The sequence below is a fragment of the Rhinoderma darwinii genome, chromosome 2 (assembly GCF_050947455.1).
Source record: "Rhinoderma darwinii isolate aRhiDar2 chromosome 2, aRhiDar2.hap1, whole genome shotgun sequence".
NCBI lineage: Eukaryota > Metazoa > Chordata > Amphibia > Anura > Rhinodermatidae > Rhinoderma > Rhinoderma darwinii.
In genome coordinates this window covers 227,669,144-227,685,432 of record NC_134688.1, presented here as the reverse complement: position 1 = coordinate 227,685,432, position 16,289 = coordinate 227,669,144, and the positions used below count along the sequence as shown (strand labels likewise).

The 16,289-nt window shown below is 40.8% G+C and overlaps 1 protein-coding gene across 1 annotated transcript in view; it reads left to right on the top strand.

Moving 5' to 3' along the window:
* LIG3 (DNA ligase 3) overlaps nucleotides 1-15,569 on the top strand; it is a 29,463-nt gene extending 13,894 nt beyond the window's left edge. The window contains exons 7-21 of the mRNA XM_075852910.1: nucleotides 300-377; nucleotides 1,455-1,614; nucleotides 3,815-3,970; nucleotides 4,077-4,208; nucleotides 4,655-4,734; nucleotides 5,074-5,161; nucleotides 5,281-5,358; nucleotides 5,578-5,701; nucleotides 5,800-5,942; nucleotides 6,029-6,103; nucleotides 11,205-11,351; nucleotides 11,794-11,986; nucleotides 12,087-12,178; nucleotides 13,969-14,034; nucleotides 14,641-15,569. Coding sequence (XP_075709025.1) covers nucleotides 300-377; nucleotides 1,455-1,614; nucleotides 3,815-3,970; nucleotides 4,077-4,208; nucleotides 4,655-4,734; nucleotides 5,074-5,161; nucleotides 5,281-5,358; nucleotides 5,578-5,701; nucleotides 5,800-5,942; nucleotides 6,029-6,103; nucleotides 11,205-11,351; nucleotides 11,794-11,986; nucleotides 12,087-12,178; nucleotides 13,969-14,034; nucleotides 14,641-14,877 — 1,849 coding nt within the window. The 3' untranslated portion in view covers nucleotides 14,878-15,569. The remainder of the gene's footprint in view (nucleotides 1-299; nucleotides 378-1,454; nucleotides 1,615-3,814; nucleotides 3,971-4,076; nucleotides 4,209-4,654; nucleotides 4,735-5,073; nucleotides 5,162-5,280; nucleotides 5,359-5,577; nucleotides 5,702-5,799; nucleotides 5,943-6,028; nucleotides 6,104-11,204; nucleotides 11,352-11,793; nucleotides 11,987-12,086; nucleotides 12,179-13,968; nucleotides 14,035-14,640) is intronic.
* The last annotated feature ends 720 nt before the right edge of the window (nucleotides 15,570-16,289 follow it).

The window sequence follows — 16,289 nt, the reverse complement described above, 5'->3', positions numbered from 1 at the left end:
CTGTAAAGCACAGAAGGATAGCAAAATCATTTCATTTATGAAGGCAAATCTATTGATTGTTGCTCCAATGGGTTTTTCCAGTTACTTTTTAATTGCAGTGTACTGAGAAAAAAAAATGCTATACAGGTTTTTACAGGGGTTTATTTTGGGGTAATTATTGATCCCCCCCCCCCCCCTGCACATCTTTTTAATTTCTAATTACCTTAATACTGTATGTATACATGGACAGTCATTCCATCCGTATCTGAATAGATTACAGATTGTGTATTAAAGTGGATCCATTCAATTATTATTTCTAGGTGTACCAGCAACGATCTCAAGTGCATCATTCGTCTTATCAAGCATGATTTGAAGATGAACTCTGGAGCCAAACATGTGTAAGTGACGATACATCGACGAGATTTCTTATTGACCGTGATTTTTCTAGAACATGTGTAATGTATTATATAGACATCAGCTTTCAGCATCTGACTTGGTGCTCTAGAATACGTTGGTCTACTTATATTAGTCGCCGTTGCTGCATTTTAGCTTCTATTAATATGATTTGTTTACGTAAGGGGGTTATAGCATCTGGACAATTCATGTAACTATGTTCATCATGGTCATTGGAACGAGTGAAGAGCTGCTACTACAAACTACTCTTGCTCTGAAGGACTCGGGAAGTGAGGCCCATTGATTTCAATGTGAACCGTGTAATACTACGTTTCCCCTGCAGAAATGTGTAGACAACCTCCGCTTCCCTCAATGATAACTGCTGATTTTCCCGGTGTCCCCAGGAGCTGAAACACCTGCAATTCACTCATGGTTGGAGGACCTGCTTTATTAATGGGGGCTGTCTTGATGTTACATCCCTTTTTCAAAGCTTTTTATCATTGACTAATCTGCTGCATAATGCAACACTAAGGGTCAGTTTACACAGAGTTTTTTGACGCGGAAACCGCGCCAAAAATGCCTCCCATTGATTTGAATGGGAGGCGGAGGCGGTTTTTTCCCACGAACTGAAAAAACTGCTCGCGGGATAAAGACGTGCCATGTCTTCAGGTTTTTACACCTCTGACCTCCCATTTTTCATTGTCTCAATAGAAAAACCGCTCCAAAAAAATGGCCATAAAAAAACTGCTGTAAATCAGGGGTTGTTTTCCCTTGAAAACAGTTTCCGTATTTTACAGCCGTTTTTTAAGCGCGTGTGTGGCTACACTTGCTGTTGTCACGTTTAGTGGTGGTTTGTGATTCTAGGTGGAAATACTCTTTTTAATATTCTGTACACAAGAGTAACTATTTATAATATAATCTGTGCATTGAATTCTATGAAAAGCTATTGGTTTTAATGGATTTATAATAAAACTCCTTTCTTAGAACATTGGTTTTGCTTTTCATTTTCATGTTTTTTTTTTTTAATGATTGCTTGTTGCAAGATATTGTAGAGACTTAACCAATTTCCATCTTTGTTTCAGTCTTGATGCTCTTGATCCTAATGCATATGATGCCTTCAAAGCTTCTCGTAATTTAGGGGATGTTGTAGAGCGTGTTCTGCGCAACAGACAGCAAGGTCCGGGAAAGAAACAATCGCTTAGTATTGAAGCTTCACTTATGACACCTGTTCAACCTATGCTGGTAAAATATGTTATGGGTTTTCTTTGAGAATATGCACTGAATATAGGAATGTTACTGCATCCCATGAAAACAGTAAGATTTTAGAGCTCATTTAGTGAAGAGATTTAATTTTGTCATCGCAATAGTTGAATGGGCTCAAAGTAGACACTATCTTTATGAAGCAGAAAAAATTATCACATCCTATCAAGTCTCCTTTTGGAGCTCAGATGCTGTGCAGATATTTCACAATACACAAACAATGATAAGTCCAGAACACTTGTCCTTGTGCTGAGCCTATTATTGCAGTTAAAGAGGCTCTGTCACCAGATTTTGCAACCCCTATCTGCTATTGCAGCAGATCGGCGCTGCAATGTAGATAAGAGTAACGTTTTTATTTTTTTAAAACGAGCATTTTTGGCCAAGTTATGACCATTTTTGTATTTATGCAAATGAGGCTTGCTAAAGTCCAACTGGGCGTGTATTATGTGCGTACAACGGGGCGTTTTTAAATCTTTCACTAGCTGGGCGTTCTGACGAGAAGTATCATCCACTTCTCTTCAGAACGCCCAGCTTCTGGCAGTGCAGACACACAGCGTGTTCTCGAGAGATCACGCTGTGTCGTCACTCACTTCCTGCCCCAGGTCCTGCATCGTGTCGGACGAGCGAGGACACATCGGCACCAGAGGCTACAGTTGATTCTGCAGCAGCATCGGCGTTTGCAGGTAAGTCGATGTAGCTACTTACCTGCAAACGCTGATGCTGCTGCAGAATCAACTGTAGCCTCTGGTGCCGATGTGGCCGACACGATGCAGGACCTGGGGCAGGAAGTGAGTGACGTCACAGCGTGATCTCTCGAGAACACGCTGTGTGTCTGCACTGCCAGAAGCTGGGTGTTAACTAACAGAAGTGGATGATGCTGATTCGTCAGCATCATACACTCCCATTCCTAACGCCCAGCTAGTAAAAGAAGTAAAAACGCCCCGATGTACACACATAATACACGCCCAGTTGTACTTTTACTGTAAACACGCCCAGTTGTACTTTTGCAAGCCTCATTTGCATAAATACAAAAATGGTCATAACTTGGCCAAAAATGCTCGTTTTTTAAAAATAAAAACGTTACTGTAATCTACATTGCAGCGCCTATCTGCTGCAATAGCAGATAGGGGTTGCAAAATCTGGTGACAGAGCCTCTTTAAGCCCAGTTTAAGTAAAAGGGTCTGAGACTGAGCTGTAGTATCAAACACAACCCATGGACAAGTGTGAGTCTCTCCTTTTTCTCTTTCCTCTTCTCTCGCTCTCTTCTCTCGCTCTCTTCTCTCGCTCTCTTCTCTCGCTCTCTTCTCTCGCTCTCTTCTCTCGCTCTCTTCTCTCGCTCTCTTCTCTCGCTCTCTTCTCTCGCTCTCTTCTCTCGCTCTCTTCTCTCGCTCTCTTCTCTCGCTCTCTTCTCTCGCTCTCTTCTCTCGCTCTCTCCTCTCGCTCTCTCCTCTCGCTCTCTCCTCTCGCTCTCTCCTCTCGCTCTCTCCTCTCGCTCTCTTCTCTCGCTCTCTTCTCTCGCTCTCTTCTCTCGCTCTCTTCTCTCGCTCTCTTCTCTCGCTCTCTTCTCTCGCTCTCTTCTCTCGCTCTCTTCTCTCGCTCTCTTCTCTCGCTCTCTTCTCTCGCTCTCTTCTCTCGCTCTCTTCTCTCGCTCTCTTCTCTCGCTCTCTTCTCTCGCTCTCTTCTCTCGCTCTCTTCTCTCGCTCTCTTCTCTCGCTCTCTTCTCTCGCTCTCTTCTCTCGCTCTCTTCTCTCGCTCTCTTCTCTCGCTCTCTTCTCTCGCTCTCTTCTCTCGCTCTCTCCTCTCGCTCTCTCCTCTCGCTCTCTCCTCTCGCTCTCTCCTCTCGCTCTCTCCTCTCGCTCTCTCCTCTCGCTCTCTTCTCTCGCTCTCGCCTCTCGCTCTCGCCTCTCGCCTCTCTGCTCTCGCCTCTCTGCTCTCGCCCTCCCCCCCTATTGAATAAAGTTGAATGCATTTTTATGTGGATTTTGGAAAAGGATGTTGACCGATCTGTGTTTTTCAAGCTTTAGAGTATAAAATGCTTGTGTAATCTATGGTGTAAGTTTAATCGGTGATGAATAATAATGCTTCAAACCTAGCTTTCTACAAGTAACCTTTTTTGTTAAATAATTGATTAACCACATAAACATTACACAATTTGCTCAAGTTGTCTCCCTAAACCTTCAAGGCTGAAGCTTGCAAATCTATAGCGTATGCCATGAAGAAATGTCCCAATGGAATGTATGCAGAAATAAAGTATGATGGGGAACGAGTCCAAGTGCATAAAAGCGGTGATCACTTCAGTTACTTCAGTCGTAGCCTCAAGCCTGTTCTCCCTCATAAGGTAATTTAGATTGGTTTCTTTGTAAGGCTTTGTTGGGAACATGTTTTCCAGCTTACTTTAGTTTTATATTCATTGGTGAACCTGATTTTATTGTTTTTTTTCATAGGTTGCTCATTTTAAAGATTATATTCCAAAAGCGTTTCCTGGAGGTAATAGTATGATCTTGGACTCCGAAGTGCTTCTTATTGACACCAATACTGGCAAGCCGCTTCCATTTGGAACATTGGGCGTTCATAAGGTACTTTCTTAATTCGTGTCTTTCGTCGCAATATTTTCTTTCTTCCCTGTCCTGGAAAAGTACGTGTTAGTTCAGAATGGGCCATAGTTATAAAACATTCTTACCATTTTGGTTTTAAAAATGTTTTGGCATGGTGTGATACTGGAATTGAAGGGCTGCGTTTTAATAAAGACAGCCCTCAAAATCAATGGCTCTTATTGTATGTTAATTGTAATAATAGTTATCAGACTGGCTATATAGAGAGTTCTTTCCTCAGGCAGAATGACCCAAAGACATGAAGGGTTGTCAAGGTGATCCAGATCAAAGGATGGACCCATATGCTGACCGTATATGAGTGCAATGTAACTGATTTATAGGCTCCCAACTACCTGTGGCATAATAGATACGCGTTTCTAGTACAATTTGTATTTTTATTGATCTATATCACCTCATTCTTTTCTTTCTAGAAAGCTGCTTTCAAGGATGCGAATGTTTGCCTGTTTGTCTTTGACTGCATATATTTTAATGGTGTTACTTTAATGGACAAGTGAGTATGAAGTGACCTACATAATGTCATCAGTGTTTTATTTTTAAAGAGGCTGTCACCACATTATAAGACACTGATTGGTCAGCGTCATACACTCCTCTGTACACCGCCTACTTGGCCAAAAAGTAAAACACGCCCAGTTGTTTATTAAGAAACTCATTAGCATAAAGCGAATATAGGTCATAACTCCGTCAAAAATGATTGTTTTTCAAAATAAAAAACACTGCTGTAATCTACATTACAGTGCCGATCACATTATGTACAACATAGGCCACTTATAATGTGGTGACAGAGCCTCTTTAATGTGATCTATTTAACAATCCTTCTTTCTTATTACAGGCCACTTGATGAGAGACGAAAGTTTATGCGAGAGAACATGGTAGAGATCCCAAACCATATTTTGTTCTCCGAGATGAAGCATGTTACAGTGAGTGCATTGCCAGTATATTCCACTTTGATTCCGTTTGTGTGGCATGTTTTACTTTGTGTGACCCTTTTTGTGACACATGTATAGTGCTTTAGACCTGTAACTGTCCTTCTACCTAGAAAGCAGCAGATCTTGCAGATATGATCACAAGAGTTATCCGGGAAGGTTTAGAAGGCCTTGTACTTAAAGACTTGAAGGTATCTATTGTCTCTCCTGAAAGTCAGAATAATCATAACCGTATACTTGTGTTCTAAACTGTGTATGTGTTTTTGTTTTTTGTCCCCCCTCAGTTTGCTGTTTTTTGTATGTGTTTAACATCTGAATGTTATCAATAAGAAAACTCAGCTGAATACAAGACCTTCCAAGTGTAAGGTAGTCTAGTACTATGCTAAAACTTAATCCTTGATGTTTTGTAGTCACTCTATGAACCCGGAAAACGTCATTGGCTCAAAGTGAAAAAGGATTATTTGAATGAAGGAGCTATGGCAGATACTGCTGATCTTGCCGTTTTAGGAGCATTCTATGGGAAGGGAGCAAATGGTTAGTGAATCTGTAAACTATTCATTTTTTGTATTTAAAGCGTCGCAATTAAAAAAAATTCTATTTTACACACATGCTTTGTATTTTATTCACTATAGGTGGCTTAATGTCCATATTTCTAATGGGATGCTATGACCCTGAAATGCGTAAGTGGTGCACAGTAACCAAGTGTTCAAGCGGTTATGATGATGCTACCCTTGCACGTTTACAAAAGGAACTGGATATGGTGAAAATTAGTAAGGTTAGATATTTAGGATCTTGGAATAAAGTGAATTTGATGTCAAACTGCATGCTTGTTTGGAATCTTACGCTGTACTTCATTTGTAGGAGCCAGCAAAAATCCCGTCATGGCTAAAGATCAACAAAAACTATTACCCAGACTTCATTATACGAGACCCTGAGGTAACACTTTTTTTTTTTTTTTTTTTTTTTTAAATGGAAAATCACTTTTACATCTGTTAGTGGCTAGCTGGAGTTTAAAAAGTTGCACTAAATTTAAGGCTGCAATCTGCATTCCTTCATTCATTCTTAGACCCCCTGATCTGCAGTTTACAACCTGCTGCCTGTTTCGGACTTTTCCCATGCGGTCATGTCCCTCTCAGTAATACATGCCGGATGTGAGTTCTGTGGGTCCAGGATCCTGCTGCCTTCACTAGCTGTCATGTGTCAGCACCATTTCATCCCTGTGCTGCTTTTCCCTTTTACAGCCCATGATGTATTTATTCCTCCTTGTCCTGACAAATACGGATGCTAAGGAGTTTGCGATTTCCCCCTCCCTTCCCCTTTGCATTTCTCCCTATCTTCACTGTGATTCAGTAAGGGTATGTTCACACGCTTCACCAAAAACGTCTGAAAATACGGAGGAGTTTTCAAGGGAAAACCGCTCCTGATTTTCAGTCGTTTTTTTTTTTTTTTTTTAGCATCTCTCTCGTTGTTTTTTATGGCCGTTTTTTGAGCTGTTTCTCTATAGTCAAAGAAAAACTGCTCCGAAAACGACTCAAGAAGCGACATGCACTTCTTTTTCGCGGCTGTTCTTTTACGCGGCTGTTTTTCAAAACGGCTGCATAAAAAACCGCCCCGTTGGAACAGAACGCCGTTTTTCCCATTGAAATCAATAGGCAGATATTTGGTTGCGCTCTGCTTTTGATTTTTCGGCCCGAAAATAAGCCGTGTGAACATACCCTTAAGCTTCTGTGATCTGCCTTCCCTGAACACTTGGATGCTCCCAACTTCCTAATATACAGTGTACAACTTCCTCCCCCTCCCTGCTTCTATTTCTAACACTTGAGGGAAGGGAGAGCAGAGAGAGCAAATGAATCAGTCCCCACAGATTTCTGTCAGAATTTGTTGGATAACTTGCTAGTGAAAGAGTTGGACAAGACTCTAAAGCAGCAAAATGGTAGGACATTTTTAATGAAGACCATTTAGAACATTTCTTAATTATGAATTTAGAAAGCAAACAAAAAAAAATCAGTGCAACAGTGTCCATAGCCTTTAATCTAAAATAAATGAAATGGTTTAATATTATTGGGAAGTTTTAAATTAGTTAGAAGCAAAGTCTAAATTACTGGCTAATTGCTTAGTTTGAGTCTACTTGTTGGGCATGATATGTTAGTATTTAAAGTAATACAATTGATGACCTTATTGATATGGTCTTGAAAGATATAAAGACTATGCTTGCCATACGCCGTAAAGAAATATTTCTAATCCTGGTATGGGCAATACATCTAATGATGTGTTTGTGTACTTTTATACGGGTGATATAATTTGTGTATTCTTCACAATCTCTGCTTGTTGTCAGCGTGGCTCATTACAGTACAGTTATCAGATATATCTTGTAAGAGCTGTGTACCTGTGATAATCCCATAACCAGGACAGATTTATATCCTCTGGAAGTAAACCATTAAGTCTTCCATTTAACCCCTTAGTGATCAGCCTATTTTTTTTTTTTTTTGCAGGATTAGTTCTATTTTTCAATTGCACCATTTTGGAGCACATATATGTTTTTGTGATGAACTTTTATTAACTTGGATTTGGGGGGGGGGATAGAAAAAAATAACCGCAATTCCGCTATCGTTATATGCATTTTTAAATTTACGCAGTTCACCGTGCGGCGTAAATAACCATGTTTCCTTTATTCTGTGGATACATACGATTGCGGCGATACTTAATATGTATAGGTTTTTTGTTTTACTACTTTTGCTCAATAAAAACCCTTTTGAGCTAAAATTATTTGTTGCGCTGTTGCCTTCAAAGACCCATAAATCTTGTATTTTTCTGTCATTATAGCTCTATGTGGGCTTGATTTTTGTGGGATAAGATATAGTTTTCATTTGTACTATTTTGGGGCACACAACACTTATTAAAATAAAATGTTGTCCCACTAGGGGACTTCACTGTGATCTTTTGATCGCTTATATAATGCTTTGGTATACTTGGTGTAACAAAGCATTATTGCCTGCCAGTGTAATAGGCATATAGCCAGGGCAGTCCTGGGGGCCTGTTAGGCCCCTGGCTGCCATGACAACCTATCGGAGGTCCGCAATCGCACTCTGTGGGCCGCCGATGGGTGATAGAGGGAGCCCCCTCCCTCTGTAAACCACTCAGATGCCATGGTCGCTATTGACAGCGGCACCTAAGGGGTTAAATGGTCGCAATCGAAGGAAACTTCGATCTCTACCGTTCGAACAGGCGCCTGGCTGTCCTCATACAGCCAGGCACCTGCCCATGCAGGTCTTCGACTAGGTCGCCGTGAAAACGTGTATTGGTGGTCACTTACAGGTTAAATGCTATATTCCTGAAAACCATGAGGACTTGACACACACAAAGTATGTTAGAAAATTGCATAGCTTTTCATTATTCAAATTATATGTTGAAACCAAAAAAAAACTCTCTAAAAGGGTTTTCCAGTTTTATGGAAAATATTAATCGCTGTATAGATGAAAAGTTGTCCAATTTTCTAATATACGTTGTGTTCTAATTCCTCACTATTTTTCAAGGCTGAGTGAGTGAGAACATTTGGTAGCATTCAGAGGCTACAAGGTCAATACATATCTAGTCCTGTTTTCAGGTGTTGTATCCAGTCTAGGCAATATTCAAAGTGTGAGCTAAACAGCCGAGACTCCAGACTCATGCATTGTATGTAACAGACTGTCATTGACATTTGTGCAGCTGCGGCTGGTGTATTTCGCTCACAGAGCATTGCCTGGACTGGATACAATTGTATCCACTGATTAAGCTTAACATAAAACCCTTTTAACTCCTTAACGCCGAAGGACGGATATATCCGTCCTCAGCAGCTGCTAGTTCGCGCAGGAGGACGGATATATCCGTCCTGTGATGGCGCGGGTACTGAGACTGTACCCACGCGATCAGCGGCAGGAGCACGGCTGTTATACACAGCCTGGCTCCTGCTGCAACTGCCGGAATCGAAGCGCGCGCCGATTCTGTCAGTTTAACCCATTAAATGCCGCTGTCAATATTGACAGCCGCATTTAATGTGTTTGACAGAGGGGGGAGCTCCCTCTGTCACCCGATCGGCGCCCCCGCAAACAAATCGCGGGTCGCCGTCGGGTTTCCATGACAGCCGGGGGTCTAACAAAGACCCCCAGGTCTGCCTTCAGCATCTGCCTGTTAGGCGATGCCGGAGGCATGACCTAACAGGTTGCCTGTCAGTTTTACACGGACAGGCAATAATGCTTTGGCATATGAAGTATACCAAAGCATTATATATGCGATCGGTACATCGCATAGTGAAGTCCCCTGGTGGGACTAAAAAAAAAAAATGTAAAACAGTTAAATAAAGTTTGTGAAAAAAATAAATAAATAATTACAGTCAAAGTCAAATAAAACTACTTTTTTGGCCCAAAAAGTGGTTTTATTTAGTAAAACGGTCAAAACAAATCACACATACACATATATGGTATCCCCGCGTTCGTAACAACTTGACCAATAAAATGAACATATTAATTAAACCGCCGGATGAACGGCGTCCAAAGAAAACGCAAAAAACAACGTCAAAATTCTCTCTTTTCTCCCATTCCCCCCATAAAAAATAAAATAAAAGTTAATCTATAAGTCCTATGTACCCCAAAATAGTACTAATAAAAACTACACATTGTCCCGCAAAAATCAAGCCCACATACGGCCACATCGACGGAAAAATAAAAACGTTACGCCTCTTGGAACGCAGCGATGCAAAAACAAGTAATTTTTTTCTAAAAGGCTTTTTATTGTGCAAACGTAGAAAAAACATATAAAACCTTTACATATTTGGTATCCCTGTAATCGTGCCGACCCATAGAATAAAGTTAACATGTTATTTACGCTGCATAGTAAACGGCGTAAATTTATAACGTGAAAATTAATGCTGGAATAGCTGCTTATTTTCAATTCTCTCCTAAAATAAAGTTAATAAAAGTTAATCAATATGTTATAAGCATCTAAAAATGGTACAATTACAAAATACAACTTGTCCCGCAAAAAACAAGCCCTTATACGGCTATGTCGACGGAATAAAAAAAGTGTTACGACTCTTGGAATGCGACCGTGAAAAAACAAAAAATAATCCTTGGTCATTAACGTGCAAAATGGCCCGGTCAGGGAATGTGTTGCCAGCAAAACATGTTTTTTTTTTTTTTTAGTTAAACATTTAGTGTGTAGGTGATTAAACATTGTTCAAATTTTTTTTATTTTTTTCACGAGTCAGGAAATATTATAAATTAGATTCTAATTTATAATATTTCCCATTGCTGGTCACTAGATGGAGCTATTCCCAAAATTGCAGCATTGCATGTGGTAAAGCAACCACATTGCTTTTTGCTGCAAAATTGGGAAAAAAACACTCGCTCTAGTGAGCTCTGAGAATCCCCCCCTCCTTTATCCTGGCTAGTGCCGGGAGAAACGAGGGGTTTGAACGGTCTAACCTCATACACTGTGTGTCGCCATTTTTTGAGCTAACACACAGTGTAGTAGGTTTACATACAGTAGTAAACACACACGAACATACATAGAAATCTCTTACCTGCTCCTGCCGCCGCGGCTCCCTCCGGCCCGTCCGCTCCGTCTGCTGCCGCTGGTCCAAGTGCACAAGTCCGGAAGCCGCGACCGGAAGTAGTAATCTTACTGTCCGGCCTTGACTTCCGGTCCACAGGAAAATGGTGCATTTCCAATTGGACTGTGTGGGAGCGGCGCATGCGCAGTTCCCACACAGACGGCGTACACAGAAGTGGATGGGACGGGACCCGTTCGCAGTCCCTATGGGATTGTGGCTGCCGTATTCCATGTCTGTATGTGTCGTTAATCGACACATACAGAAATGGAAAAAAAAATGGCAGCCCCCATAGGGAAGAAAAAGTGTAAAAATAAGAAAAAGTAAAACACAAACACACAAATAAATATAAACTTTTTTAATAAAGCACTAACATCTTTAACATATTAAAAAAAAAAATTGTGATGACACTGTTCCTTTAAGTATTGTTCCTTTACCTATTCCATTTGACAGCACGCTCCAATCTGGGAGATCACTGGAGCAGAATTTTCCAAGGCGGAGGCTCACACAGCAGGTGGCATATCCATACGCTTTCCACGCTGCACCCGGTTCAGAGACGACAAGGACTGGAAGTCTGCCACTACGTTACAACAACTGAAGGTTTGTTCAAAAATTTGTAAGACTGGATTCTTCCAGGCTTGGTCAGGTTTTTGTGACATGTTCTTCCTGTGCTTTTGTTTACTATTAACATTGCAAAAAAATGTCTTGATATCCACTCTCTGAAATAGTGACGTTTTAAAGTAGACCGTTGTTTTAATGCAGTAGTCTCACTGGATTTCTCAAGTCTCCAAAAATCTATGGCCATAGCCGCATGCGTTTTCTATGGAAAGCCACACAATTACTGTCATGTGTTTGATGTACCCCGAGGCTTTCCTCTAAAATAGAAAACATGCCCTAGTTTTAGTGATCTGCTTGGAAAAACTTTGCTACAACAAAGGGGTGAACGTATCCTCTCAGAGTGCTTTGTACTAGGAAAGCAAACATTTTCCCGACATGTTTACGTGTCTCTAAGTAATGTTGGTTGTGTACTTCTGCCTTCTAGGAGCTTTATCGGGTTTCTAAGGAAAAATCTGATTTTACGGTTACTGCCACATCTTCTCAAGATGAAGAAGGCTCATCCGAGAACAGTAGTCGTGAAAATGAATTAAGTTCGAGACCATCAACACCCAGTGGCTCCGTGAAAGCTCCTAAAACGTCAACCTCAAAGTCGCCTGGGAAAGGCAAAAGAAGTGACAGTAAGGCTTTAACTTTAAAACCGATATCATTTATCTAGTTTTATGCAGTTGTTGTGTAAAGATTTATTATAATTACTATTATTTTTCCTTTGTGCTTAAGGTGGTAAGGCTCCACAGCCAAAGAAGAGCGAAGACCTGGCAAAGGCACAGAAAAGGAAAGCTATGTCTCCTGCCCCACCAGAGAATAAGAGGGTGAGCAGCTGATTTCAACTTAATACAGCCAAATCCTCTTGTCTTTATGTGATATATTCCTGTTCTTATAGGAAAAGGGGGGTCTGCAGGAAAGCGCTTGAGTTTGAAAACATTCGGTGTAGCTGCAGGATGAGACCTGTCTATTAACAGTTCTACATAAATAACTGTTAAATAGATTACCTGAATCTAAAAGCCATGTAAGGGTATGTTCACACAGGGCAGATATGCTGCATAAAAGCACGAACACGGAATTCCGGCCGATAAACCGCACCAAATTGTGGCGCAGTTTTACGGCCGGAATGTCATCTGCGTAAAACTATGCAGAAAAAAAAGAATACTTGCCATGGTGTCGCGTCCCTCCGATGTCCTGACATTTCATCCCTTGTGACAGCTGCATCGGTCACATGGGATGAAATGTCATCCCAGGAGGCCAACCTGGACGAAGAAACAGACTTCTGGGTAAGTATCCGATTTTTTTTTTTTTTTTTTTATTATATATTTTTTTTCTGAGTTGCATTTTTTGCGGTGGAATCGCAGCGGCAAATAGCGTAACATCTGCTATTTGTTGCAGTTTTTACCTCCCCACTGAATTCAATGGGGGAAATCCCCAAACAAATAAGCAGCGTTTAAGCAAATACAATTGACATGCTGCGGATTAAAAAAAACGCACCGCATGTCAATTTTTGAGCGCTTTTTCCGCTCCGCATTTAAGTAGCGTGTGGATGAGATTTGTTGAAATCTCATCCACTTTGCTGATACTGTAATATGATCTGGACTTCCTGCAACGAAATCCAATCCGGAAAATCAGTATTTACGCTATGTGTGAATTGACTCTAAAACTCCAGTTGGCAGATTTTTATGGCTAGGGGGCTTTGTAGGGTGTCCTTAACCATTATACCTTGGTTGAGATTTTTCAGGCCCCATGCACACGACCGTCACATTTGATCCGCAATTATGGAATGTAATTGTGGATTTAAATATTGATCCATTAAGTTCTATATATTTATCGGAAGTTGTCCGGGCCATAGAAATGTTCCGCAAAATATAGGACATGTCCTATTTTTGATTTTATGGACCGTGCTTTACGGACCGTGCTCCCATACTTTATAATGGGGACACGGCCTGCAAATGCAGGTGACAGTCCGCGGCCGGCCCTGCCAGCTACGGTCGTGTGCAGCGGTCCTTAGATGTGTCTTCTGCTAACCATTCAGTGGTTGCATGAGGCATTATTGCTCTACAACATGTGCTTGCCAACACAATCTTTTCCTCCAAGATGTCAGGCTACAGAAATGAATCAATGTTGACTGCAAAGTTTCAGTGCTGAAAATGGTATTTGAGTAGAAACTTTCTGAAGAGCTCTGTCTTTCATGCTATTAGGGACAAACCTTTTAATATTGTGTGTTTCACTTGAAAAGTGCAGGTAATCTGAAAGATATTTGGTTTTTATATACACGCACTATGGCTAAAACTTGTGGACACTTCTAATTTGTGCACTAGGCCACCCCAGTGCTATCATATGTATATAATGACGCTTACAGCATTGTAATCTCCATTGACGACTATCCACATAAAGAGCTCAGTGACTTCCTATGTGGGAGTAACACCATTGAACTATAGAGGCTGTTCAACCTGAAAAGTACCGAAAACTGGACCCTGAACGAGGGTTGTCTCTGAGACAACCACTTCAATGTCTAACAAACCTATAAGGATGTGATGTTGGGGTGTACACATACTTTTTATCATGGTCTGTCTGTGTGCATGTCATTTGTAATGTTCATTTTTCTCTGCAGACTAAAATAGCAAATTCAAATCAAAGCAATGGACACAATGTGGTACAGTCTTCGTCCACCACCAAAGTAAGTCTCCGTCATGACTCCACCAGAATGTCAGGTATAAAGAAAACATGAACGAGTAGGACATGACCAATAAAAAAAATAAATAAAAAAAATCTCACCTTTTCAAAATTCATATCAGTTGATCTACCTCTAGTGTTTTTTTTATTAGTTTGCATGAAAGTGGTTTTTGGGTGTATGGATCTTGTCCCAGAATTTGATATCCCTTCTAAAAAATATCTCTCTATCTGCAAAATGGCATTGTACAGTCCAGATTTTCCAAAATTGAAGGGTCTGTTCACATCAGTGTTCAGTGTTTCTGCTCAATCATAGGAGCAGAACAACGAAAATACTGGAAGCACCCGATCTGTCGTGTGATAGACACAAACATTGCCTGACGGAACCCCTTGACTTTAATCAGTGTTGGCTTTCAGTCATGGTGTCCGTCGTTTTGACAAAAAAAAAATTGCACTATTTTGTCCGGCAAAAACGACAGAATCTTATGGGGCTTCTGACACAGATGTGAATAGAGCCTAAGAGAAAAAAACTAATTGTTCTTTTTATAATGCTAATCCTATTTTACAGACAGTTTTTTTTTTTCAGTAATACAATTATGGCATTGTGTTTTAGACTCTTCTAGATATTTTCACTGGCGTGAAGCTTTATCTCCCTTCTTCACTTGAGGAATTTGCAAAACTGCGTCGCTACTTCATTGCCTATGATGGCGATCTTGTCCCAGAATTTGATCTCCCTTCTGCTACTCATGTGATGGGGGATCCTACTGAGTGTGTTGAAGATGCAAAGCGTGTAACACCGCGCTGGATATGGGAATGCATACGACGCCGTAGACTTGTCGCCCCATGCTAATGACCTTCAGACCAAACCATTATGGGCTTGTTTACACCCGATGTTTACAGAACGTGTTAAAGTAGAACAATCCAAGACTTAGTGTTCTGGTCTCACTAGTTGATATTACAGTGGTGTTTTCTCTAGTAATGACTTTCATAACGCATTTTTAACTAGAGTTACAAAGTGTCTTCAGATCTGGAACTTCACGCAGCTCTGCACTTTGGTACCCAAAATGTCTTGGGTATGAAAACCATCTTCTCTGGAAGCTTGCAGCACTATCCTGCATTGTGTAAATGTGTTAATCATTTCCCCAGTAATCTTGCTTATTCTCAGTTCTCAAAAATGAAATATTGAATTTATTTTTCATGGTAAATAGGTGTATGAGAACACTATTGCGTTTACATAATTAGGTGTATGGAAGTGAATATTGAAACTTTGGGGGAAAGGTATTATGTGAACTTTTTAATGTTGCTGCGTCTCCAATCACAATGCTACTGCAGAGTGATTGCCTAAATGAAGTAGGAAGCGAACACGCTTCTATTACTGGTCATTGGAGTAGACACCCCCCCCTTCTTCCTTTTTTTTTTTTTTTTCTAAATATATATATGTGCCATTTTACTAGCTGTACAGTTAACTCCAAAAGAGTGATGTGGTGTAATAGAGCATATATAAATCTTTGGATGCATTAAAGACTCTAATGATTTTTCAGATGTATATTTTCTTTACTAATGAAAACACCGTCACACGTAGTGCGTGTGCAAATAATTATGTGAGCTAGACATCGCAAGCCTTGCTTTATTGCAGTTCTGTATTCTTAAAATGTGTAGCCCAGAGGCTCCACAGTGATCCTGAGCACCTACGATTCGCTGCATTGCCGTTACTAGGAGGCAACCTCAATGTCTCCCCATAGGAAAGAAAGTTGCAAGCGACCGTGTAAAAAAATCTTTAAAAAAAACAAAACACATTGTCGAGAGTTTACTTGCAAATTTCCCCCATCTACATAGGGCAACACTGAAGTCGTATGCTGACCTTTTTTACTAACTTTGTTTCACTAGCCTTTTGTCTGGCTTTTACATAGAATTTGAGTAACTTTTTCATGGCGACAAGAACACAAGCTAACAAGGCTCCCTGCTTTCACATAATAGCTAAAACTTAGTACATGCAGCTGTGATGTACATATAGGGTTCAACGTACACATATGGTCTTTGATCAATAGCTGTAAGGAATCTGCGTCCTCAGGATACAATTAACTACTATGGCAGAGAAGGGAGCCTGCTTCATGCTCTGCCATTCACTATGCTACGTTAGCGCTGCAACCTATAAACTGCTGGGACAGGATCTCTGCGCATGCCGGTGTGATGACGCCACTAGATCGCACTAGCCTACCCACGGAACCTGTCTCAGTGCCTGATAAGCTGCAGGACTGTGGA